The 26,526-nt window shown below is 30.8% G+C and overlaps 1 protein-coding gene across 3 annotated transcripts in view; it reads left to right on the top strand.

The window, feature by feature from the left end:
* Window positions 1-26,526, top strand: part of LOC111030534 (probable nuclear hormone receptor HR38) — an 86,083-nt gene that overhangs the window by 46,265 nt on the left and 13,292 nt on the right. For all 3 annotated transcript variants that reach the window (XM_022310071.1, XM_022310069.1, XM_022310068.1), the window contains exon 3: window positions 24,288-25,279. In XM_022310071.1, coding sequence (XP_022165763.1) covers window positions 24,288-25,279 — 992 coding nt within the window. The remainder of the gene's footprint in view (window positions 1-24,287; window positions 25,280-26,526) is intronic.

Genomic DNA, 26,526 nt, shown 5'->3' with positions numbered 1-26,526 from the left:
ATGAACATTGGTTAAGTACATTTTATACATGTAACAAAATAAAGGGAGAAACAAAATAATATGAAACATAATAAGGTGTCTTATAATAATAAGAAATGACAATGCAATGTTTGATGTAGGTACTTAAATAAACTTGTCCTAATCTAAATAAGATATAAAAACCAAGGCTTAAAATCGAAATCTATATCGATTTATAATATTGATAACATTTGTCGAAAATCTTCCAAAAAATTAAAAGCAATATTAAAATCGAATTTTTCTTTAGCAATATTCAAAATGTATATTTAAATGTTACATTTAAAATCTAAGTGAAAATTGAAAAAACAATTAAACCGATATTGTGAAATTAAATACAAATCATAACATCTTAAAATCAATAAACATATTATTTTTAATTTATACCAGAATCAAATAAAAACTAATATCGTTTAGCAAAATTTAAATTTAAATCGAAAAATGTAATTTTGAATTTAAAAACAGAACCTGAAATTTCGGATTGCTGGGGTTCCTTACGCCCATGCTATAATATTATACCTGTTTCTCATTTTTATTTTGGTAGACCTTACAAAGTGATCTATAACTAGGGTTATACTTTTTAGATGTAGTTCTTACGACGATTGTGAGTTTGTAACTATAATAGGTATTTTGTACGATATCACATGCATATTATGCATAAATATTTTGTTCCGGTTGGCTACCTCGTATGCCAATATTGTAATTATTTATTATAGGTACGCACAGTATAGGTTTCATAACGTAGTCTACAAGAACATGGATTTTCTTTTTGTGAATATTTTGATCTTTTTGAGTATTTAGGGCAAATCTTACGACTTGATGAACATAGTGTCGTTTTTTCTATAAGCTATTTTTTGTGGTGTCACCACTAGGTGTATTCTACTAGGATATACATTAACAACATTGTTATTCTTATTGCGACAATGCGTAACACCAATACATGACTAATGTCTATTATTTTTTAATTTATATTTGTATCCATTTTATAAATAAAATAACATGTATAACATGTATATAACACACATTGTATAGTAAATTACTTAACTTCATAATAGGTATTACTGTATAATAAAATAATATAATAATTCTTAAATAATAAATAATAAATAATTCATAACTTTAGTAATAGTAATTTTTACTAGACATTTTAGAAGGAAAAAATATACGTACCTATCTAAAATTTAAAAAAATTAAAGTTAAATTAAATAATTTTTTTTTATTATACCTAGTTCTATTTTCACCAATTCAGAATACAAGTTAATAGATCAAAATATTCAAAATTACTTGAAAACAATGGATCAATAGAAAAATGATATTCAAAATAGGGGTCGTCGTTAAAAATAAAGAAGTTATATTGAGGACGCGCAAAAAACATGAGCTAAAAAAATTGATAGGAAAGTCACAGGAATGTATGATCCATTATAGTCTAGTTTCATGTCCCTTAAGCGAAATTGAAATAAATGTACAGGGCAATGAGTGATGAAGAAGTGTACATTGTTTCGGTTTACACACGGCATAGGCACTATCGGGAAGATATGATGGGAAATAGGCATTATAATATTTTTATTATTGTGCTATATAGATTCTCGAACGGGTTGCCGGTTAAAATATTTTCTTAATTTTTTTCTCTCCAACGATTATAAATTATAATATATCATTTTACGTATACAGCATTACAGCAATATAATATTATAATGATCGTCTTACGACGGCGTAAATATATATAAGCGCATTGTTTACGTAAATACAAAATATCTAAAAAAAAAAGAAAAACAGGTTTATGTAATATTTTTATTTTGTACAACGCGTTTGGTCGTTTCGTCGCGTGTAGGCCTTAATTTAATATTATTATTTAAAGTTTATACAGAAACTATCGCCCTATTTAGGTACGCATGCATAATATAAGTTATGTTATTATTATTATTATTATATAGATTCACAGGCTGTTTTTTTTTTTATGTCGACAATATAATATGAGTATGGCGAATGGGTCGGGTGGAAAGTGAGCTGCATGGACGTTATATACATACCTATATACAGGTAATATATTATTATATTCGTAATCGTTTCTCCAAGCTCATCTCGGCTCAAGATTATTGTATACCTTCATTGTGCAGCGGTTGTGTATTATACCTGCCCGTGCTGGTGTCTGTATATCTCTGTATTATCTATAGATGTATATATATACCAACTCACACACGTTTGCAAGCGAAGACAGTATAATATAATATATAGGTAGGTATACTTTTACATATGCATAGACAGTATATATATAATATATATATTAAACGAGGAGCTTGAAGGAACACGACATTGGTCTTCTTACACGTCATCGTTGTCTTAAATTGGTGTGACTTGAGTGGTTCAATGAAAATGTTCATTATCGGTGTGATTCGTGAAATTTCACCCACCACCCACGATCGAGACCGATGTTAAATGAACATATTTTTGTACTGAAATTTGTTATGAGAAATATGACCTAGAACTCACACTGCAGTACGTTTTTTCTTAATTTATGAAAAAAAACGTTGTTCTTGTTTGGCAAACTACCCCTTTGAAGTTAAATTTACCTTCAGTGTCTATTTTCAACTTGATAGAAACGTTTAGTAATTCTTTGACCGTCTATAGGCAAGTGTTTCCTAAAATTAAATAAAACACAAATTCACACATAAACTTTGGGACATACATTTCTAATCGAATGTTTTAACGTTCGCTGTAACTTAAAATATCACACCGAACTTGGGAGTCTTTGTGTGTTCAGAAAGTTTTTTTCAAATTGTTCAAGCGTATTATATTCATGCATTGTATGCATACATTTAAGGAATGAAGACCACAGTAGGCAATTGTTCCTTCGATACATTGTTAACGCATATAATTATCCTGTAGTAAAACTACGGAATCTAGCAAGAAATCATCCCCTCTGTGGCCAGGGAATCAGGATTCTACATGATGGGATATTTTTAATATTCTAATACACAACACGGATTTTTACAATTTTGTTCCTAATTTCCGAATTGGTTCCGATGAGCTTTCATTTTAATATTACATCTATGCATACAAAGTAACTTTTATAGGTAAATTGGAAAAATGTTTGTACATTCAACCGACAACATGTATAGTTTCTTAACAATTTGTTTATAAAATAAACCACTTACATAGAATCTTGTTTTAAATTACCATTCCTAGGGTGATCTTAATTTAATTTTTCAAAGCTTATAGATACAAAATAAATAGAAAAAAATTGTATAAATTTTTATTCCAAAATTATTTGGCAAATGTCGTGGTTTTGATGAATTTTGTGAACATTTTAATTTCAGACGCTCATAAAAAATTATTGTGAATTTACACTCAACTTTTTTTTTAAATTTCTGCTTAAAAAAACTTATGAAGAACATTGTATAACATTTTCAAGTTTTTTGAACTAGTAAAAATGTTGTATTGACAATAATTCAAAAAAAAACTTTATAAGACTCGAAATTGTATTATGCCTATAAATAGCTCAAAAAGAGTCAATACTTCGAAAATTTTATGGTGCATAGAATTTGCTAATATAAAAATTCAGTAAACATTCTATTTATATCCGGTAATTTTTTAACAAAAGCTTTTAAAAGCATCATGAAAAACAAACAAAAAATTAAAGAAAAACTGAAATTTCTTACTCGAAACCAGTTTTTCTGAAATTTAACATATTATCCATTACAGCTCGTGACTCTCCAGATACCTAATATGCAGGCGTGCAGCAGAGTGTTACTCACTTGCCCGTTTTATATTTATTATTTTAGTGTTAATTACACTTTTACGTTTTAATAAAATATTATTTTGCAGTAAATTACAATAAATTTTATCACGTTTTATCATTTTCAAGTACATAATAATATTTAATTGAAAAATAAATGCCACCACTGTGGATGGGCCCATGGACCTTTCACATTCCTAAATCCGGCACTGCCCGAACCCGACGTACCTACCTAATATGACGTGTAAGTGTAATACGAGTATAATATATATTCACAATAATATGTACATATTATACACATTATACATGTACCAGCCTATACAGGGTTATTTTCACGTGTTGATTTGTACAAAAAACAAGCGATACGGCTCAAAAAGTACATATAAATATATAATATGGAAGTCGTGATAGATTTAATATATCATTATATCAATATGAAGATGAACTTTGTATACTATGTAGGTAAATACCGTGCGAAAGTGCAGTAAATCGAGTTCTCATTCCAGTGTAGTAACCATAGAAGGTATATAATATATTAGGTATATTATAATATAGGTTACATAAATCCGGCTAAACTCTGTAAGCTATATACGTGTTAATGGATTGTATAATTTAATTTAATTTTTGTGAGTTTTTATGCCCATAGACCAATTCATTGTAAATACCTATAGGTACTTGTATATTATTATATTACGATGCGATTGTTTAGCACAAGTATCTATATTATAATATGACGTTTCGCCCACACTGTTATATTATTATAGTATCGGATTGGCAATGAATTATATGATGGAAACGTCAGCGGTTAAATTCTGTTACTTCCACTGTCATATCGTAGCATTATTATGAGTGTACTTTTTTCCACATAAAATAATTATATATCGATTAAACGATGTCTCGTTTTTTTTTTTTTTTTTTGATATACAATGCGTAGGTGTATGTATTATTTTTTACTAATCGAATGGTTATTGCAATTTTCCGGAACGTTGGAACCGTCCACCCATTTCAAGTTAAAATAAATAATTATGACAATAACACGACGCGCGACGTCATCATTGTGAACCCAATACTTCGCTACGCTCTGCTCTGTACGCCATTATATCATTTATAATATTATTATACCAGGTTATAATTATTATTGATACGGATGTAGGTATGTTGGTAATCAATATTACTATGCTATTATTGGGCGCAATTAGTCTTAAATCAACCCTGAAAATATTGATCTATCGACCCGGAGAATGATCGAACGCAATTGGTATATGAAAAGGTAATTTTAAGAGCGATTGGTAAACTCCCTTGTGCTTAAGAAGACACTACACCCGCATGTATTGTCTTCGTCTTACAGACGTACAACAAATAAAAAACTGTTTTGCTCGAAATAGAACCACTCAAGCTGTAGTCCAAGCTAAGCAACCAAATGTTCACACTATAAACCAGAGAACATTTACTGTGCAACAATGTTTTTATTTTTTCGATGTCACAAATACGAGGAAAAGTTCTTATTGCTTATGAATTAATTATTTCAAACTTGAATAACTTTTCTTGTATTTGTGATATCGAAAAAAATAAAAACGATGTTGCACAGTAAAAATGTTCTCTTGTTTACAGTGTGAAAATTTGGTTGCTTAGCTAGGACTACAGCTTCAGTGGTCAGCTTCTGGTTCTATTTCGCGCAAAACAGTTTTTTATTTGTTGTACGTCTGTAAGACGACGACAACACAATATGCGGGTGTAGCGTCATCTCAAGCGTCGGTCACTTTTTCGATGTTTTAATTTTCAAGCAATATAATATGGATATATGAAATATCACGGATGAAAAACGCTCATATCACACTTGAAAATTAAAATATCAAATAAAAACTAACGCTTAAGCGCAGATAATGCCATCGCCTAAAAGTCTTATAGCAGTGAGTCAATTCACTCTAATACTAAAACTAAGATCACACTATGACAATTTGTGAACGGAAATTTGTTGTGTCGTATATTATGTTTGAAAGGCAACACACTCGTGGGTAGCATTCCCTCGTGTTAATTCGACAAAAGTTTGCTCAACAATCTATTATTAAACAAATATTTAGCAGTTTATAACGTTAGATAACGACAAGTTTGATGCAACCGAAAGTGAATCGTGTCCGCGTAATTTCCGCGTAATTTGTCCGCGTAAAGTTCAAGTCCGTTTGAAATAATTAAAAAGACATGTCCGCTCACATTGGAGACGGTAGAAGGCTCATATTATATATTGTACTATTATGAAATTGAACAAAAACGTTATCGATCTGTTGATAAAATCGGTACAGTATACAAACGAGTGGATCGGTACGGCGAAAACGAGTGGATCGGTACGGTGAAATCGAGTTGATCGGTACAGAAAAAACGCGTGGGTCACGGTGGGTTATACGGCCGGAGCACACGGGGTCGGAGTACCAGGGCCCCATGGTCTGGTCGCTACTGTTCGTCCGTTTCGGCGGCGGCGGCGGCTCCGTCGGCGGCGGCGTGGGTGCCGGCGCGTAGCTTGGTATTATTTTTTCACCGATCGAACGGCTTATGCCTATCGTTATTAATTATTATTGACAGAAACGCGGCACAACAAAAATATTCGAATGTGACAAAACTGCATATAGGCAACGGAGGAAAGCTCGTAATTAAATTATACGAATATAATACTAAAAACGATCACAGGTTACAATAAAACTCAAACAATATATTATGATATACGTATATTATTACGATCACCGACGCGAGCGTTAGAATAATATTGTTGGTTTTTTTTTTTATTCCTGTCCGTGACGATTTCGACAACAGCTTTCACGCGCATAATATAATATGATGTGTTCATCTTTTTTTTTTTTTTTTGCGTAGATTTTTATTGCAAGCGCGGTCGCTGTTTATGTACCGATTAATTATGCACTTATAAAATGCACCCCCCCCCCTTCACCGTATAACGACCAATTATAAATGTTATTTTTAAAATATTTTGTCATTACGTCGATCGGCTGAAGCTGAAATTATTTAGGTTAGTACTTAATAATGCGATGTACGGACGTGTCGAAACTACAAAACGGTCAATTATCATCTGACCGAAACTAAATATATAATATTATGATGTATACGGTTTGCACAGGGGTGGCAAAACAACGTGTTTGCCCGTTTTTTGTATATTTTACAAGCGCTCTGTACTGTATAGTCATGTACACGAGTATACGACCCGATCCTGATGTCCTGCAGAATGTGATCATAAATAACATAATTATCCACCAAATATCGTGCAAACGTATATTATACGTGTAATAGTGTGTGTATTATAACTCTCCATGAAATATTGAAAAAGTTACGCCTATTAGAAACCCAGCTGACGATAAAGACGATTATTACTTGGAATAATAAATTAGAATTTCATAACGCATGAGAAGCCGATGAGTATTTTATACACGGCGATATCATTTCATTATTGTTGTAGGTAGGTATGCATAATATCATTATACAGAGTGCCACGTGATAGTATAGAGCAGAGATTCTCAAACTCTTATAAACACTGTACCCTTTTTTATCAATACATTTTGTTGAGTACCTCCTCCTTAGTTACTAAACTAAAATATGTATGAAAAAAATGTTAATACTTTTAAAGAATTTTTTCCTTGTTGGTTTGTTAGCAAGACTCGTACCCCTTAAAACATTTCGAGTACCCCCTAGGTTAGGTTAGGTTACCCCCAAGGGGTAGGCGTACCACAGTTTAAGAATCTCTGGTATAGAGCATGATCACCCCCGTGTTTTCCATTAATAATGCGGATTTATTAAAATTCAGATTTTTCGGTAACCTTAAATAACTGTACATATGTTGATAGATTAATATTAATTAATAATTATTAATGTTTTCAAACGTCTATAGCTCCCATAACGCATAAATAGCTAATACAATCTTGGGCCTTTAATTTTATCCTTGATACCTACACAAAATTAAATAAATCAACAACTACCAGTTCAAGTTTCGATTTGTAGGTACGTACTTTATGGATACGTACAGACAATTTCCAATTAAGTCGATTTATATTTTAAAAGCAAAAGGATGACTCTCATTCGGAAAAAATAAAGTGGTATCTATCGTCACACTCCTTAATTGGTATAAAAAACCTAAGTACACGGAAATGTGGTCTTTAAGTAGGTAGGTAGGTATAGTTAAGATTTGAATAAATACATAATTAAATCCTAAAAGACAGACTGGGGGGTGAACATGCCCCGGGAATCATTATATATATGTTATGTCGTTGAAGTACCTAAAATACAAAAATTCTGATGCATTATTTATATATTTTTTAATATTATACCTTATATACATATATTATACATAGGACGCACTGTTAAGAGTACAATACAACAAAGGCTATCTAAAAAACAATTCTGAAGATGCTTAGATCTATTCTATATGGGTACTATAATATGTACGTATTTTCACGTTGTGCGATAAACTGTGTAATTTTGATACCTAAAATTTGTAGAGGGCTAATAAAGAAAATCCGAGTTGTCAAAGTTTTGGCTTTTGAGATTGAAAAAAAATGTGAAAAATTATTATTTATATTAAAATACGTTTTAGGTACTTATCACATTCTTACTTGATTAGATATTTATCACGTATAAAATCTTCAAAAAATAAGAAAACAATGGTACAAAAAAATGTATACTTACTGTATGTAAGTTAGTAAAATCTAAATTGTTAGAATAACATTTAAAAAAAAATTATTTAAGGGTTAAAAAAAATATTTTTATTTATTTGTTTGTTAAGCGCATTTTTAGTATATCAGTATATAACCTAGTATGTTCTAATGTTTTAAAAGCATACAAATGACCGAACTAACTTTGATTTCATTTTTTTTTTTTAATCTTTTTCTACAATTATTCTGATGCGAAACTTTTAATTTCCGTCTAGCCATTTATTTAAATAAAAAAGGGATCATCGCAAAATGCGTTGACAACGTTGTACTACGTAATATACTGCAGTCATAACTACTACGAAACGAAAACCAACACAGTGAAAACTATATAGAGCGTAATACAATTAGTGCATATTGTTTAATTTTGAAAGGCGATTTACAATCTACTGTAAAAGTCTTATTATGTAAGTCGTATATAGAATTACATTTACCTAAGCTAAAAATTCGAGTTGTCGCAAAGTTTTGTATTATTTATTGTGTTCGAAACAACAAGATTAAAATAACAATGTTGTAATAAAAAATTGTTGACGACTTAATGTTCCTTTCGAGTTGTCTGCAAAGTCTTAGAGCTATTGCGACTCCACGCTGTATCATGTGTTTGCAGTTTGACATCGATTTTTTACAAAAATATAAATAATTAATAATAAAATATTGTAAGACGATATTATACAACATGATTGACGGTTCATCCGTCTCTGTAGGTACCCGAAATACAATATGGGAATATTGGCTTACGGTTATTTAAATGTTTAGTCTTGGAGTTTAGTACGGTTAAGTGTTTCCTTCGATTTTTATCGCGCGTATTCCTCCTCCCCCCCCCCTTATTATTACACAAGAATATAACGCGATAATGAAACTCACTCGTGAATATACACACATTAAACCATAGACGTCCATTTCACGTGCGATACCACAGCTAATTATTATTATTATCTTTATTATCTACGGACACCATCGAATGAGTGTGACTCGCCAAGTATCCAACGAGTAGTTGTCGAGTTATTAAACTTTATGTGTTCCAGTGGTAATGATCCTTAACACAATAATACCTATTGGTTTCGCATAAAATATATATAATAGATAAAATATTTACTCGTCCATGTATAGTTTAGCAGTTATTACATATTCGGACAAGTCTTACAAATTATACAAATATAATGCATTTATATAAATTACTGCAATTTTCTAACCCCAAATATATGAATGTTCTAAACTTTTTATCGTGGACAATATTATCCTTATAATACTTATAATTCAGGAACTCGGTACTTATATATTAACTTCTATTTGACTTTCGATTTACATAGGTACTCGTACGTCGACATTTTTAAAAAAATCATCTCATTTACAATTATTTATTATACATATTGATTGGTTCTAATTTGTGATGAAGTGTGTATCACCAGAGTTCACATGAAACTTCTAAGAAAAATAAATAGTTCAAAATATTTTTAGAATGCGTAGCCCAAAAATTAGAGTTTGAATTCATTCAGTATTAGAGAGGAAAATTGAGGTGAGCATACTTAGCATAATATTATAGATATCTCACAGACTCACGTTTGGCCGTCTCTACAGAAATATTCGGTTCATGAAATGCAGAATGTATAATGATAAATACGATTAATATTTCGCATTTTTAGGGAAATTCAAGCTTAAGGTCATTTTTTGGTGTTATAATTTATATTATGGTAATTAAATACCTTACACGGGAATACGATGCAATGTCGTTATTTTGAAGAATATTTAGTGAGTAAAATAAACAATTCAAATAAATGCGGAATTAAAACCAGACACACGCATTATTCTATTTTACATGCTTCATAGAAGAAAAAAATTAATTCTTCGGTTAGATTGTATTCGTCGTAAGTAAATCGTTCGAGTCATTGTAAGTAGTACCTTTTATAATGGTATTGATAGCATAAACCTAGACTCGCTAGAGTGCCGAGTAGCCAAGTGTTGAGAATATTATCTGTTAAAATATTCAATTTTTGCTTCAACTTAAAAATGCAATAATTTATTTTAGTATAATTTTTATGGTAATAGAGACGTAATTTTTTAATGAAACTTTGTTTCTTATGCTTAAGGTTACAGACGTTTTATCTGTGCCCTTTTGAAACATTTTCCGGTCGTCAAGTTCCGTTCCCTATAATTATCATCGTCGTTATAATTATCGTAGCTATAGGAACATCCGTTTTGAATCAAATCAAAGTTTTGAAGATGAAGATTTATTTATTTTTAATCCGTGACCGATATAAACTCATAAATATCATAAAAAATAGCGTTGTAATATTTAGCAAAACGTCTTAAATTATATGCACGAATACACTGACATTGTACCGGATCACGTAATCGTATGCACATCTCCCGACACCTATATTATATACGCGGTGTAATAATATTATCTAATTTATAATAATATGAAATACATTTCACATAATTTCGGATTACCGATGTTCGGCCAACGGCAAGTATAACATTATCATACCTATATACCGCTATATTATATTATTATATAGGTATACTCATACCACACTATAGTCACTATACACTATTCGCGCGTATATATATGCAAATCATTCCATACGCATTATTCAAACGGGTTTCGGTTTTGGTCACTTTTATGACGACTATAGGTATATACTATATCATGTAGGTTTTTAAAACGTATAATATAATGAAATATACCTACTAGATACCTATTATAGAGGTGGTGCGCGAGTCTGCAACAAACAACCACTTTTTCTATTATAATCGCGTATAATATAGATAAGTATTATATTATACTTATTAATATAATACTCTTACATAATCGCTCTGGTCTTCCGATAGTTTTGTACAATATATTATTCGGTTCGGAGAAAAATAATATTATATTAAATGAAATTAAACGAGTACCTACATCTGTAATAACAGCACGGTAGTCTGCAAAAGTGATGCATTCAATGACGCGCGTTTATAATTTATACATGAGACGACTTTCTAGAATATTTTATTTTCGCGTTGACATGTCGAGTTTGATATTGTGTAACGCTATGCGCATTATTATTAAATCTAAAGACCGTCTGTGCAGATCGTAAAGCGTTGATTTCGAAAACAAATATAGTGTAGTTAGTTACCTACGTGCAATAACATCATCGGATGTACGAAAGCGTACAAGTTAATGGAAATAATTTTCTTGAGTTGGTTAAGTTAAGTCAAAGTTTAAAGAACGTTAAGTAGTAACTTCTTAATATTCTTGATATGTAGTTAATAAGCAATAGGTCTTCAACTCAAACAGTTTGGAGTCAGTGTAGATAAAAATACTTATTTCACTATTTGTTAAAAATTAAGATAATATAGTTAATTAATTATTGTTTTTATTTCTACTTGAGTTAGGTTCACATAGTATAAAGAACTCTATAAAAAATCGTTCAATCATTTAAAACTAAAACTAAATATTTTATTCAAAATAATTTCTACTGCCAGCTGTTTCTTGAGCTAAGGCACACTGTCGCTTAGACGATAAATACAGGTCAGTAGCACATAAAAATATGTCAACTAATTTATTTAATAAAAGCATATTCACCTGTTCATATGTATTTAAAATAATTGTATAAAACATTGTAGTAAACAAAAAATAACTAATTAATTAATTCCAACTACAATTATAGATGCATGTATGTAACATGATTTTAACTTATTATTTAAGTTAACTGAAAGAATATATATCTCCAATAAAATGACTTTACCCTTAGTTTTAACTTTTTTAGTTCTAGTTTTAACTAGGTTGTTAATCCCACCTTTGCCTCTGTAATCTGTAGTCGTACAAATAGATAACCTATCTTTTAAATATATTTTTTTTTTTGGAATTTCTATACAAAAACGTTAAAATTAACAAAGTAAAGGACATTAAGTTAAAAAATTCTTAACAAGTTTTTGATTAAGTTCTGGTGAAACGAACCGCACTGTATGCATCGATTTTTTTTTAATTGCCCCGTAAATTAATAAATACAATTAGGTATTATTTTAAACATAATACTGATGTTTTTCATTTTCTATAGACAAGTTCATATGTTTTTAATTTTATTCTGCTAACGAGTAAACATAATAATATATGCTATTTGCATATTATTAATAAAATGTATTATACAAATGAGAATAAACAGAGAAATCTAAAAAAAATTATGTGAACAAAAAAAGGAAATTTAAAATGTGGTTATTTATTATATTTTTCTTCTGATTTCCGTTTTTTTTTTAAATTTCTTGGCATATGTATTCCTAACATACTCGTATCTATCGATCTGGTTTTTTTTCATCGACTTTTCTTCGTCTATCACTCATACGTTTTTTGTTACCTCTATTATTTACTGGTAGATAACGATTTATTTAAGTTCACATCATTATTTCCATAACAGTTTAAATGTATTGCATTGGTCCTTTTAAAAATGAATTAGAATTTAGTGTAAATTAGTTTTTTTTTATAAAATGAAAAATATTTGAATATATAAGATCAAAAATCGATGTATAAATAAAATAAAAATGATGTATAAATAAATAAAATTATTATATAATAATTTATAATAATAAATATGATGTTATTTTTTGCACATTTTAATTATTTTATGAGTTATACTCTTGATCTATTTCTACATAATATATATTATGCATTTATGGATTTCTTACAACTTCATTGCTACGTAATATAATTGTACTATGTGCATGGTTTATAAAATATTGTTTATACCAATGTGTCATGTGGTAAACTTGTTACTTATAATTGTATGTATATTGACAGAGCAAAAGTATAATATAATATTATATTATTATTATTTTACAATTAGTGCAATTTATTGAAATTGCATAATATCATACAGTTCCGTTTATTTACTAAAGCATGTTATAATAGTTTACTTTTTTATTCGTTTCAATCCGTTTTCGACATACTTTAACAGCTTTATGTTGAATAAATGTAAACATTCACACATCTAAGATAAGATAAGATAAGATAAAACGGCTGTAATATTTCCATCGGCTTTATAATATTATAATCACATCTCGAAGTCGGCTGTCTGTACAGCATTTTGTTACACATTCGCAACTACACAGTATGACTCACAAACTCGTCGATGCAATCATATAAATTAAACACATATAGGTACCTACATCTATATTTTTATGATTTGTACCGTAAATATTATCGAAATCGTTTCCGAATAGTAGATACAGCCGTTATTAAAGCGTATAAGCGTATGTTATTATTATTATTGTACTGTTTTTCTCTCGAGCATCGTTTTAGTTGAAACTTGAAATATTAAAATGTATACCGTCTTTCGCGTAGGTATAGGTGCACTACGCCCAGGACTTTCGGTGGTTTAGGTATTTATATTGTCGTGACGTTCGTTTAATATTAAATAGGTCCGGGACGCGGTTCCAGACAAGTCGTTTTTCTATTCGTCCGGTCTCCGCCACTTCTTGGTTTGCGGTTTCCCCGTCGAGAAAGTCGAATAAAATAACTTACAAAAAAGTTACAATAAAGAAAATAAGAACAGTTCATACCTAGTAATATACGAACCTATAGTGAATTATTCGACTAATACTAACTATACAACGATTACCAATAACAATATTGTTATAAAAACGCTGGGAAGACATTATACGTAATCGCCATTGTTATTATCATTAATTTGAATAGCAATTATCATGGTTTATCTATAACTAAAGCTATGTATTGTAATATTTAAATACAAAATACAATTTTTATAATTTGTTGTTTTCGAGTTTCGATAAAAGATTTCATTTAAATAGTTGATTTAGGTGAATATTTCAAAAATCAAATTAGTTATGTTATATAATAATATATACCCATTTATATAGGTGTTCAAATAATTGTGTGGGTTTAAAAATGCAATCAAAATTTGAGAAGTGAACTATAATATTCATCCTCATTTTACCCTTAATTTGTGAATTCTTCAAATTCTGACTTTTGGAATTTTTAAATATACTTAAAGACCATATATTTGAATTTTTTGATCTTACTGCACTAGTCCTCAAAATTGATTTCACAAATGTTTTGATCTAGTATTTATTATACTTGGACCGTTTAAAAATTATAATTTTTGATAAATTAAAATTAATTAGGTACTATCATTTTTAAATCGCCATAGCCCATATATGTTCCAAACAAATTATCATGGACTTACAAAAGTTTACGTACGAGAAATTTGTACATCCACCGAACTCTATTTTTAAATAGTATAAAAAATCTTAAGAATTTTAAAACATGGACTTAAAGTATATTCAAAACTTCAAAAAATCCTATTTTGAATAACCACATTATTGAAAAAAAGGGGGTGAGCTTGTTTGTTGTGTCACTCTGTATAATATGTACAGACTGCAAGTAAGCCCTGTTTATTAACCACGACAAACATGACAAGATAATATTATAGTGTTGTACTGTTGTACATTTATTTTGATTTTGAGTGAACCAAAAAATTGAATAACACATTGCACGGTGAAACTCTTTATTGCCAAACATTTTTAATACCTGATGAAAAATCTTATCATTTTTGTTATGTCTTATGAGAGTTATAACCATAGTTATTTTATTGGGTTTTGGATAGTTATTTCTGAGAAAATAGTTTTGACCAAACATAAAATGCAATATGTGTTTGATACTTCAATTTTTCGACATATTGAATAACCTACACGAAACTTTTCAAGTACTCTCGATTCACCCGAAATACGTTTTTCCAAGAAATGCCTTCCGCCATGGAGCTTATTACAATAGAAACAGATTTCAAACATTGAAGCAAATAATAATTGATATTTTGAAATTGTTGCCTACTATGTCTGTTTATCTATATATGAGGGGTGGAAATCCAAAACGTACTATTGCCAAAATACTGATTTTTCAGGAGAAGCGATTTTCTGTGTCTTCTTTTTTATAACCAATGTTAATTAACTGAATCACTATAAATTTAAAGTATAATGCGTAAAAGCGATTTAAAAAAATTCATTTTCTAAGCATAAACCATATTTTTTTACCATATAAAAATGTACAATAATCTAAAACGTATATTTTCCATTAAATTAATGGAAATAGTTCGTTTCGGAAAATCTAATAAAGTTACCCCAAAATGTGCTTTTTTCATAATAAAAATATTATGCATTTCTAATTTATTGTTTTTACATTTTAACGTTTTTTACGATGGTTCTAAATAATATGCTTAATATATGACACGTAAATACTTAATTCCAATGTCGTAGTTTTGGTAGTTAATAACTCATATGATATTAAATTACAATAAAATAATATTGATCTTAAGTTTCTGAATAATAAGTAGATATTTAAATCAACGACTATAGGTAGTTTTTGTATACACATTTAAATGATTTTTACTTTTTTTCATCTTCTGAAATCTATATAAAATACAGTTAATCATATTATGATTGAGCTAATTTAATTTACTATTGATTCTTAAATAATAAATACAATAAAAATAATAAAAATTCTTATTTAATAAAGGTGTTCTTCATAAGCCCCGCCTTCGTCATTTTCAATCTCATTATTATTTACATTTTGAAAATTAGGAATACAGTATAAATTACTTACTAATAAAGCTATTAAAATAAATTAATATATAATACCTATGTACAAACTTTAATTTTAATTGCGGCTTCCACCAGATTTCTAGATCTTCTCTTTGTATTCATATTTTATAATTTATTAATACAATTATTATAAAACAATGCGAGTTTACGACTAAGCGAGCAACAAACTATAACTGCATCGTGGTCGTAGAAAATATTTGCGCGAACATATTCATTCTCAGTATAAATAAACCGTTTATAAAGAGACAAGTCATTTTGAAGACGAGGAATTTTTTTAAATTATTTAATAATATATTATTTCTATTAAAAAACGACTCAAATGTATTTAATAATCTAGGATTATATTTTTTATTTAATTTCAAACTTAATGATTGTGATAATAACTTAATATTATAATTTATAAATTATATTTTAGTACGTTTTGGATTAACTATTGTATTTCCCTATACCTACAACATGGGCAATAGTACGTTTTGACAAAGCATAAAAAAAGTACATTTCGGAATAATTTACGGAAGTAGTTCCTTTTGGTATACTTAATGATTATTGCCTATTATTTTAACATGGGTAATAATACGTTTAGCCGTAAAACTGGAAAAAGTACGTTTTGATTATCTAAATATAAATTGTATGCACGGAAAAGGTTCGTTTTGGATTAAGCATTCATTTTTAACAGTTGATTTGACCAGGAGATAGTAGTTTTTGGTCTATTCTGACAACACCAACCGATTTGTCGTCGATTTTTTTCATAAGAACGATATCTAACTAGTTTTTGTCAATTTTGGCAATAGTACTTTTTGAATTTCCACCACCTCATAGATTGTTCTACAATATTGAATTATTATAATTTTAGCTATGAAACTTGTCGAATAATCTTGACTGGGTAGCGGAATTTTGAGAGAAAGCCAACATTATTCGAAATTTCGGTATCGTGAAAATCAAAAATGTAAGAAGACGTAGGCAATATTATTTTAAAATAATATAAAATCTTACAGTGTACCTGCAGCTGCCTTCTATTTCATTAAAACTTTCAATTATTATTTACATTTGGTCTTCTACGGAAATCTAAATGAAAAATAAATGTATGTACGTTCGGTTACAGTTTCCGAGAGACGATAAGTAGATTTTTTTTTGTAATTAATTAGTTTTGATACAAAACTCTATAGATTAATCGGTTGTCAAATAACTCTCATTACGGGACTCGCAGTGAGTCAACATTCGGCAAATATTTGATAAATCAACAGCTGCCCCAAGCCGGATGATAATAATAATAATCTAATAACTGATAATTATTATTTAAACCGACAAGATAAGTTAAGATTGACATTTCCAATAAGTTATTTAAAAATTAAAAATTTGAAAATTTGACATTTAACTAAATCTATTTATAATGATATTAAATGTAGGTAGGTACATAGAATATATTATGCATTTGTCAGCTGATGCAACTGTTAGGCATGTAATATAAAATTATATTTAATTTATATGGTATCGTTCAAAAATAGTTTCAAACAAAAGCTTGACATTTAAAGTGTCATTAAGTGTTATCATACTTGTACGATAGCACTAAAAGGTTCAAATTATGTCTCAATACAGTTGGGATTTAATGTGTTTAATTTTGCTGTATTTAATAATTGGCAATCACATTTTAAGCAATAATCGCATATCGTTCAGTTTTCTGTTGGCATTATTTAATTCAGTTTGTTTGGTACCAAACGCATTTAGTTATGTGATTTATTCAATTTTTAATATTTCTAAAAGTCTTGATGCAAAAGTTTTTCAATCAAGCAGACCATGTCTCTAAAACGGAAATTCTGCGTCATAGACTAGAAACAGGGATCGTAAATTGATTTTTTTTGGGGGGCCACCCTTTAGGAATTGAGGAAATCTCCGGGGGGCATACAAATTGCATTGATTTATGTAAAGAAAATGTAAAACTAAAAAATTAAAGAAAACTGCATATAATTCACCACCGACAAAAATATAATTTTAATAATGAATTTCTAGTCTGAGGCCAGATAATGTTTGTCCGCGGTGACCCCGGCCTATAGAATTATTCATTGTCGTAACTTATATAGGCACTTTCAAGAAGCCACATTTGATCAACTGAAACTGTCATTGTAGTTTGCCCTCGGCACAACGAAAAACTGCAGACTAATATTGCAAACAAAATGTTACTTTATTCCGGCAACCTATAGTGGGTTTTTTTTTTTATCAAAATCGATTTCTGCTATTTTCTGTAATTCAAAAAATAATTATCTGGGAGCATTGACTTGCTTATAACCGGATATTTGATTACATTTAGGATAGTTGTGGAACGATTGTTTGCTGCGATTACCTATAATTTTATTTTTTTTTTTGATTGCAATTAAATAAATATACCTACTTTACATAGTAGCAAAATCGGTAAAAAAAATAACAATATGAATTATAATGACAAAAAGAAAAGTTCAGTTTTATTATCTTAAATTTTGCAATTTGTATTTCTTATGTAGTCTTGAAAATTGAATAGAAGTATAAATATATACATATTCTACATGCAAGTTCAGCAAAAAAACATAGATATAAATTCAGTATTTATTAGATCAGACTTTTTTTTAACAATTTACGACGTTCATAAATTATCTGCCTATCTTCTTTTTCTCAGTTGATTTATTGCTGCAAGTATTTTGATTATTGTTAAATAGGTTCAGTTTACACTTTATAATACTAAAACTCCTCGTGATTTTGGTTGGTATCCAACTACCAACACTTATATTTTTATTAAATAAGAAATAAATGCTCGATTTATGAATAATACTTGCAACATTTCACATTTTACATAGGATTGCAGCATAATATTAAGACTGGTTGGGAAAACATTAATTTCAAATAAGCCGATATCGTATTTTCATTTTTAAAGTAACTCTTAAGTTGTAATTTCACGTTTTATCCATTAAAAAAATTAATTAATTGGTGGTCAATATTGTTATGTTTTTGTTTATTAGCCTATTTGCCCCTTTTTTCAACCAAACATTCTCTCTTTATATATATATATATATTTACACCATCTATTTAAATTGTACTTTGTTTAGGATTGTAGTGGTGCTTCCTTAAGGTCAACGTTTCTGTATAGGTACAATTATTATGAAAATGTAAAGGTCATGTGTACGTTCCGTACTACGATTCGGAAACATTTAATAACATAAAAATATTTCTATTAAATTCACGAAGCCCCTCGAGAAGTTATCCTCGTAAAAAAAAACAATTTAAATAAAGTGATAATTTTTTATTTCATACTTCCCTGAAACTGAAAAAAAAGTTTATACCTATAGAGACCGTCATCGTAAAATGAGCAGCTGGTGTTTGCAAGAATATATTCTATTAGGTATACAATATTCGTGTTTGTAAAATATTTATAACAACATTAAATATTAGAATAATTAATTACTGAGAAAAGATACATTTCTAAACCTAACTGAAACTTAATTAAATAATATAACATCAATTTCATTAAAAAAAAAATAATGGTTTGAATTTGAAAGTTATAAACTTACAACAGAAAAATTATAAAAGATATTTAATTTTAACTTTATCAGACTTAAAGGCAACAATGATAATATTAGAACATGCGTAATTTACAACATGTAGGTAGGTGTACTATGCAAATCGTATCTATCCAAATGTCGACAAGGACAACGATTTCGATTTTACGATGAACGGTGACCATTTTTTTTTTTTTGGTTGTGGAACAAGAAAATCAATTTTAATTTCGATCTACTCATAAAATATGTACTAGTAATTGCTTATCACGAGTATTTCGATGAGCAGAGTTAGAACTATTTTATTTATTTTTTCTTTTCCAAAACGTAAAATAATGTAGAATCACATACCTAATGTCATGCAGCCAGCAGGCTAACACTTGTCATGCTCATGCACAATCCGACGATCGAGATAAGTACCTAAGCCAATATTATATCGGCTTTATTACAATAGTAACAATACCTATGCCCACCAGCTACCTTATTCAAAGTACCAGCTGTGTATTTAATTTAAAAAGTAGTTGTTTTGAATCTTACTGGTAGTTGTTGAGTTTTCAAAACCGCCAATACTTCTATTTACATTCCGTACGCTCGGATGCATTGAGTTCCTGGGTACAAAAGAAATCCACGATCCCTACATAGATGAAAAAAAAAACATTCGAACGTCTCAATTGATTTGAGTCAATATTATACCGAATAAACATAATTTCCAAGAAATGAAAGAGAGTTACTACAACCACAGTACAGAGTCATAATAACTAATGACCCGAAAATTCGAGCAAATATTTAATCAATCCCATGCATCCTATTTTATTAGTACACGGTAGGGTGACCATGCGTTTTGTTTATAGCATTACTCTTCTGTTTTTTTATCCACATGTTCCCTTGTCACGACAAACTTCAAACAAGGAGTTTTTTTGTCCTGTTTTCTCCATACCATCATTATACTTGCTTCAATGAAACGATGTACGTCAAATAATATTTTTGCAATACATTTTATATTGAATTATTGAACCCAAAGTAAATAGTTATAAACACCAGTTTTTTGTAGAACGATTGTCGAATTCCAATGAACAACATTGTCAGTAATAAGCACGGGACATGTCGTATTGGCAGTATGTACAGTGTAATAATTAAAATTATGAAAACACTCCGTCCAAAAACTCCCCTTATCTTACAAGAAACATTATCTCGAGAAGATCTTTAGAAATATAAAAATGTTTGAGATCGTTTTTTTTTAGAATAAATCCAAAATTATTTGTGCCGTTTTTTTTAAAAATGTGTTTACTCTATACGGTACATATTAAAATATTAAAATAGACAAACTGTTAGAATATGGGTACTTGGTTTTGAGTTTTGCCCGATGCGCAAAATACTTTTTCAAACTTTTTAAAAGCAATTTTCAATGCATGATTTAATTTTTTTTTCGAATATTATGTGGCAATTGGTTTTCAAGATTTGTTTTATCGACTCATATTTGAATGGTAACATTGTTTTACTTTAATGGACTTGAGAAGTAGTAATAGTATTTATTTGTATATTCAGCCTAAACAATTACAATTAAATAATTACAATAAAATACATTAATAACAGCTATATAAATAGTTTGTAAACTATAATACTGTATATATTATGCAGATATTTAGCAGCATTTTTCTTTGATTTCCTTATAAGAAACTTTAAGAGACCACCTAATTATTATAATAATGTAAATGTTTTAAAAATGTGTTTTGCTCATTAGTTACTTCTACGTGTGTATTTTACATTTTTTTTAAGGGACTCATAAAGCTAGGAATAAACGCATAATATTTTAACGTTTTTTGGTACTTATATCCCTAGACCAGCCATACTCAACCGGTGGCCCACCAAATTGTTTGTATGTGGCTTAAAAAGAACTCAATAAATTGATACAAAAATGTAAATTCAAAACTAAACTATATTTTTCAAAACTATATTATATTATAAATATAATATAGCCAAACGCAATTTTTCATAAGGATGATTTTATCTACGATTTATATTTTATTACATTATTGATGCATTTTATCGATTAACTGGCAGTGGCTCGTGTGTACAAATATTTTTTTTCGGTTTGCGACCCGTGTAATATTTTTAAATATTTTATGTGGTCCAAATACAAAATTGTTGAGTATGGCTAGACAAACAATAATAATTATTTAATAATATACCCACACAATGTGAATACCAGTATGCTTAAACTCGATGTGACATACTAGCAGCTGCCTAGTATACCTAAGATGAAGCTGAGATAGGCTTAGATCAATTTCGGTTCGATTCCACATAATATCATCATTATCATCATCATCGACATCTACTACGTTATAGTAATAATATTAAAACAATCTATGACAATCTATGGCCACCAATAATACAATGACATTTATACGTGCAGTGCAGTATCATATTATACTCTTATAATATCGGTCGTGTCCGCGATTGTCTGATCTCGGCAATCGGCAACGGTCATTATAATATTATAGTATTCAGTTGTCCGCAGATCGTCGTCCGCACAGACATTACTATAATATTCAGATAATAATTGATCGGGAAAAAAAAAACCGACGGCGGTTTCGTTTGATCGACGTGTGTGCACAATATAATATATACATATTATTTTAACGTACTATCGCGCATTATCTGTGGTCATAACGACGTTTTAATGACGCGAGTGATGGCGATTTGTGACGGCGGCGACAACGCAATAAAATATAGGTAGGTAGCTGGTAAAATGTGACCACCACAATCGTATTATTATTATCATATCATAAGCGACACGCCCGCCTCCGATGCGATTTCAGTATGTGTGTGTGTGCGTGTGTGTGTCGATAGCGTTCGAACGTCGTTTATAATATTATTTGTAGTGTTGTGATCTCTCGACGAAAGCCGTTCCGCGGTCCGGATAAAAAAAAAGTACGTGATCTGGTGCGCGTCCCGCAGCTGAGCAGCTCCTCGCGAGTGGAGTTACGACCACGGTATTGATATAATAATATTATGATGTGCTGCTAACCTATGCTATTACCGTACGTGTTCGTATGTGTCAGTAGTACCCATCCTAGGTAATATTGTATGCGGTAGTCGGAGTGTCAAGACAAGTGGTTGAGGTAAACCGGTAGACGGTAAAGGTAGGGAAAACTTTAAAATTAGATTATTTACTTACTCGAAATGTTAGATATATCGATACATTTCCGAGAGTATTGCTTCACCAATAAATATATACGTAAACGCAGGTGTCTTCCGCCCAGCCACTCGTTTGGCACTCGGCAATCATTATAAGATTTTTTTTTTAAAAAAGCTCGATAACTGTATTTCTTTCAATATAATGTAAATACATAGATTTAGGACCACCGATTTTTTAAAAAAAACCTAACTGTTGCTGTGTGCCAAGATGAATTCCTTGACGGCCGATACCTACTTATAAGTACAAATGTATTGGTGTAGTAACTCGAAAACATATCAACATATCTAAGTCGTTTTGACTAAGTAAATAATATAATTTTAAAGTTTTCCATTATTATAATGTATGATATAAATGTACAATATAGGTAGCGAAATGTAATAAATCCAAGAGTAATTATGTATATACGCTATACGCATCGTATAAAGAGACCGCGAGAATACTGGTATCGCAATAATATTTAAAATCAGCAATTGTTGAGTTATTACACAATATGATAATATAACGAGCGTGTGATATCTATTATAATTTGTACCTAATATTAGGTATAGGTTACCTACCTATGCAAATGATTTTTCGTTTAATTCGTATAATAGTGCTCAGCACTGTCATAAATTATAATAATATCTGACACGGGCATACCCACCATAATATTATAATAAACCTGTATAGACTTATGGTTTTCTCTCGAATTCTCATAATTTCCTTAAATCACGTCTTTCTCGTTATGTATAACCACGGCGGCATCGTTCCTCGTGCTATGATGGTTCCTTCGTCCACTGGACGACCGCCGAGTCCTGTAAGTCCGTCGTCTCTTAACCCATCGAACCTCTTTCCCGCGCGGCGGCCTCTAATTCTCCAACTGCTTTTTTTAATAATTTTTCGGAAATACACGGGGAGTAGGTACGTGACAATTTCTTGGGCGTGCGATTATATTACCTATATTATATTTGTCGGAAAGAAACTATATATTTATATTACTTTTATTTCTTAAGACTTAAGTTATCTGCCATTTTGAACAGCATTTTTATCATATTTTTGATTTCACATTCCTATAGAGAATATTTATTGAATTATTTCGAAGTCAAAAAAAATCACATTTTTCCGAAGACAGTTATAGTTCAGTAGTTATTCATGTTAATAATAATTAATGTTTATAGACGGGCCGCAGTAGTGGACAACCAGCACATTTTGCAAGGTCTCCAGCACCACTCCGTTCCGATTTACTTAAATACAACTTGGCACTATTAAACTAAAAGTCGAAAATTCCGGTTTTATATATCGGAGTACTGCCCGTATACGTTGAAATACGTTAACATTTGTTGAACAAACAAAAATGAAATGTTGTCGAATGTCTTACTTTTGATATGAATCACCCATTAAATGTGTAGACGATTGTCAACCAATCGGAATCGTGTACTACCCACTTATATACTTACCTACTTATTTTAAACCTTACACTATCATATTCCATTTTATACCGAACGTCACGGTTTTGTGCTTATTTCGTCACGTTGCAGACCACATTCACGCCGAGCAGTTTTGCCGAACTGCTGTCCGGTTCGTATTCCGAACTGCCGCTGAACGAGGAGATCGACTCACTGTCGGACGTCCATTCCGTGCTGACGGACGCGGCCGAACAACAGCAACCGAATCACCTGCAACAGCACCAGCAGAATGGAGCGTCGGGGCTCCAGTTGCCGAGTTTCCAGGAGACGTACGCCGCCTCGGGAGTAGGGTTCAAAATGGAAGAGGATTACGGTCCGCCGACCACTGCGGCGGCCGCGGTGACCATGACCGCGTCAGCCAATTACCATCAACAACACCATCATCCCCATCTCCATCTCCACCAACAACAGCAGCAACAGCATCACCAGCACCATCACCAGCAACAGCAGCCGCAGCAACAGCCGGCTCATCACCAGCTCCTGCACCAACACCATGTCCAACAACACCAGCAACAGCAGCAGCAGCAGCAGCAACACAACGGACAGCCACACCAGCACCACCATCACGGTCCGCCGGCCCCGCCCCCGCCGCTCATACATTTCGACTATCACTTTCAACACTTTCCGGGCTCGTTGCCGCCGCCGTCTCAGCAGCCGCCCGATTCACCGACCGCCGATCAAGGCGGCACAGCGTCCGTGTTCGAACCGATGTTGGATCACGTGGTTGGCATGTCACCCAAGCAACACCATCAACAGCATCACCACCATCACCAACAACAACATCACCATCAACAACAGCAACAGCAACAGCAGCAGCAACAACAACACGTCGTCGTCGCTGTCAATCACCAGCACCACCATCAACAACAACAGCAGTCTCTGCAAGTGCCTCAGCCGCCACCGACGCCGCGGCCGACGGCCACATCTCTGATGATTGACGCGGCCACGGAGCAGCTGCAACACGTCGTCAACAACGCCGCTTTGGTGGACGCCAACAGGACCTCGAGGACTTCGTCCGTCGCCGCAGTGTTGGCGCTAAGGGCCGCCACCGATCCGTCCGCCAGGTGAGTCCAAATTGTATATTATTATTAGGGCTCGGAAATTGTAGGAGAACAATTAATAAATATTCATAAAAATTTTAAATAATTTCAAAAAAAATCTTAACTATATAAGGATTAATTATTTTGATTGTAGAAAAATACATTTGTAATATTTAAAATATGGCATGAAACTGTTTGTCAAAAATAGTTAAAAAATATATTCTAAAAAATTACAAGTCGGAATATTAGTACGATATAATATAGTCGACGATAATATTGAGTTTCATATTCGAAATTATTATTTAAATATACACATTCAAAAAGCAAAAAATCAAATTTTTAAAAAATAATAAATTTATTCACAATATGCATACAAAAATTAAGACATATGTATATGTTACGGGCAAAGTGGAAAATTCGGGCAATGTATACAATGCCCGGGTATTTTACACAGTGTCCGGGCATTGTATACAATGTCCGAGGTATATTGGGCAATGTAAATTGTGAAGTACTTATACAAATAATCTGCATAATATTATTTTACCTAATCAATGATATTATATACTAATAATTATTATACTCGTTTATATGATTATTTATATAAGAGTATTAGAATTTTTTTTTAATTAATTAAATTTTAAATGTATTTAAAGGTAATGCAATAAAATATTATGTGCATAATGTTCAGTTATATGATATTATACATGAAGTTCATTTGTCAATTGGACATGGAGGTAGAAATAGAATGGAACACGAGATTAATAAAAAGTACAAAAATATAACTAGAGATGTAATAATGTTATACTTAAATAATTGCAAATCGTGTAAAAAGAAGGGAAGTACAGCTAAAAAAGGGTTGGTTGTAAAACCAATCATATCTTCTGAAATGAATTCTCGCTGTCAAATTGACTTGATCGGCATGCAAGCACAATCAGATGTCGATTATAAATTCATATTAGTTTATCATTATCATCTAACAAAATATATTATGCAGATTATTTGTATAAATACTTCACAATTTACATTGCCCAATATACCTCGGACATTGTATACAATGCCCGGTCACTGTGCACAATGCCCGGGCATTGTATACATTGCCCGAATTTTCCACTTTGCCCGTAACATATACATTTTTCCCCTAAAACTGAAAAAATATGCGAAACATACATTTTCAATGTTTTAATTCGCCATTTCATAGCTCTTATTCAAACTTTAAATCCAGACCAATTTAGAGCGCGTATAGAATAATATGCAACTCCTACAACTTACGA

Source organism: Myzus persicae, unplaced genomic scaffold (assembly GCF_001856785.1).
Source record: "Myzus persicae strain clone G006 unplaced genomic scaffold, MPER_G0061.0, whole genome shotgun sequence".
In the NCBI taxonomy this organism is placed as follows: Eukaryota; Metazoa; Arthropoda; class Insecta; order Hemiptera; family Aphididae; genus Myzus; species Myzus persicae.
The sequence above is the reverse complement of the archived record's forward strand: the minus strand, read 5'-3'. Positions and strand labels throughout refer to the sequence as shown.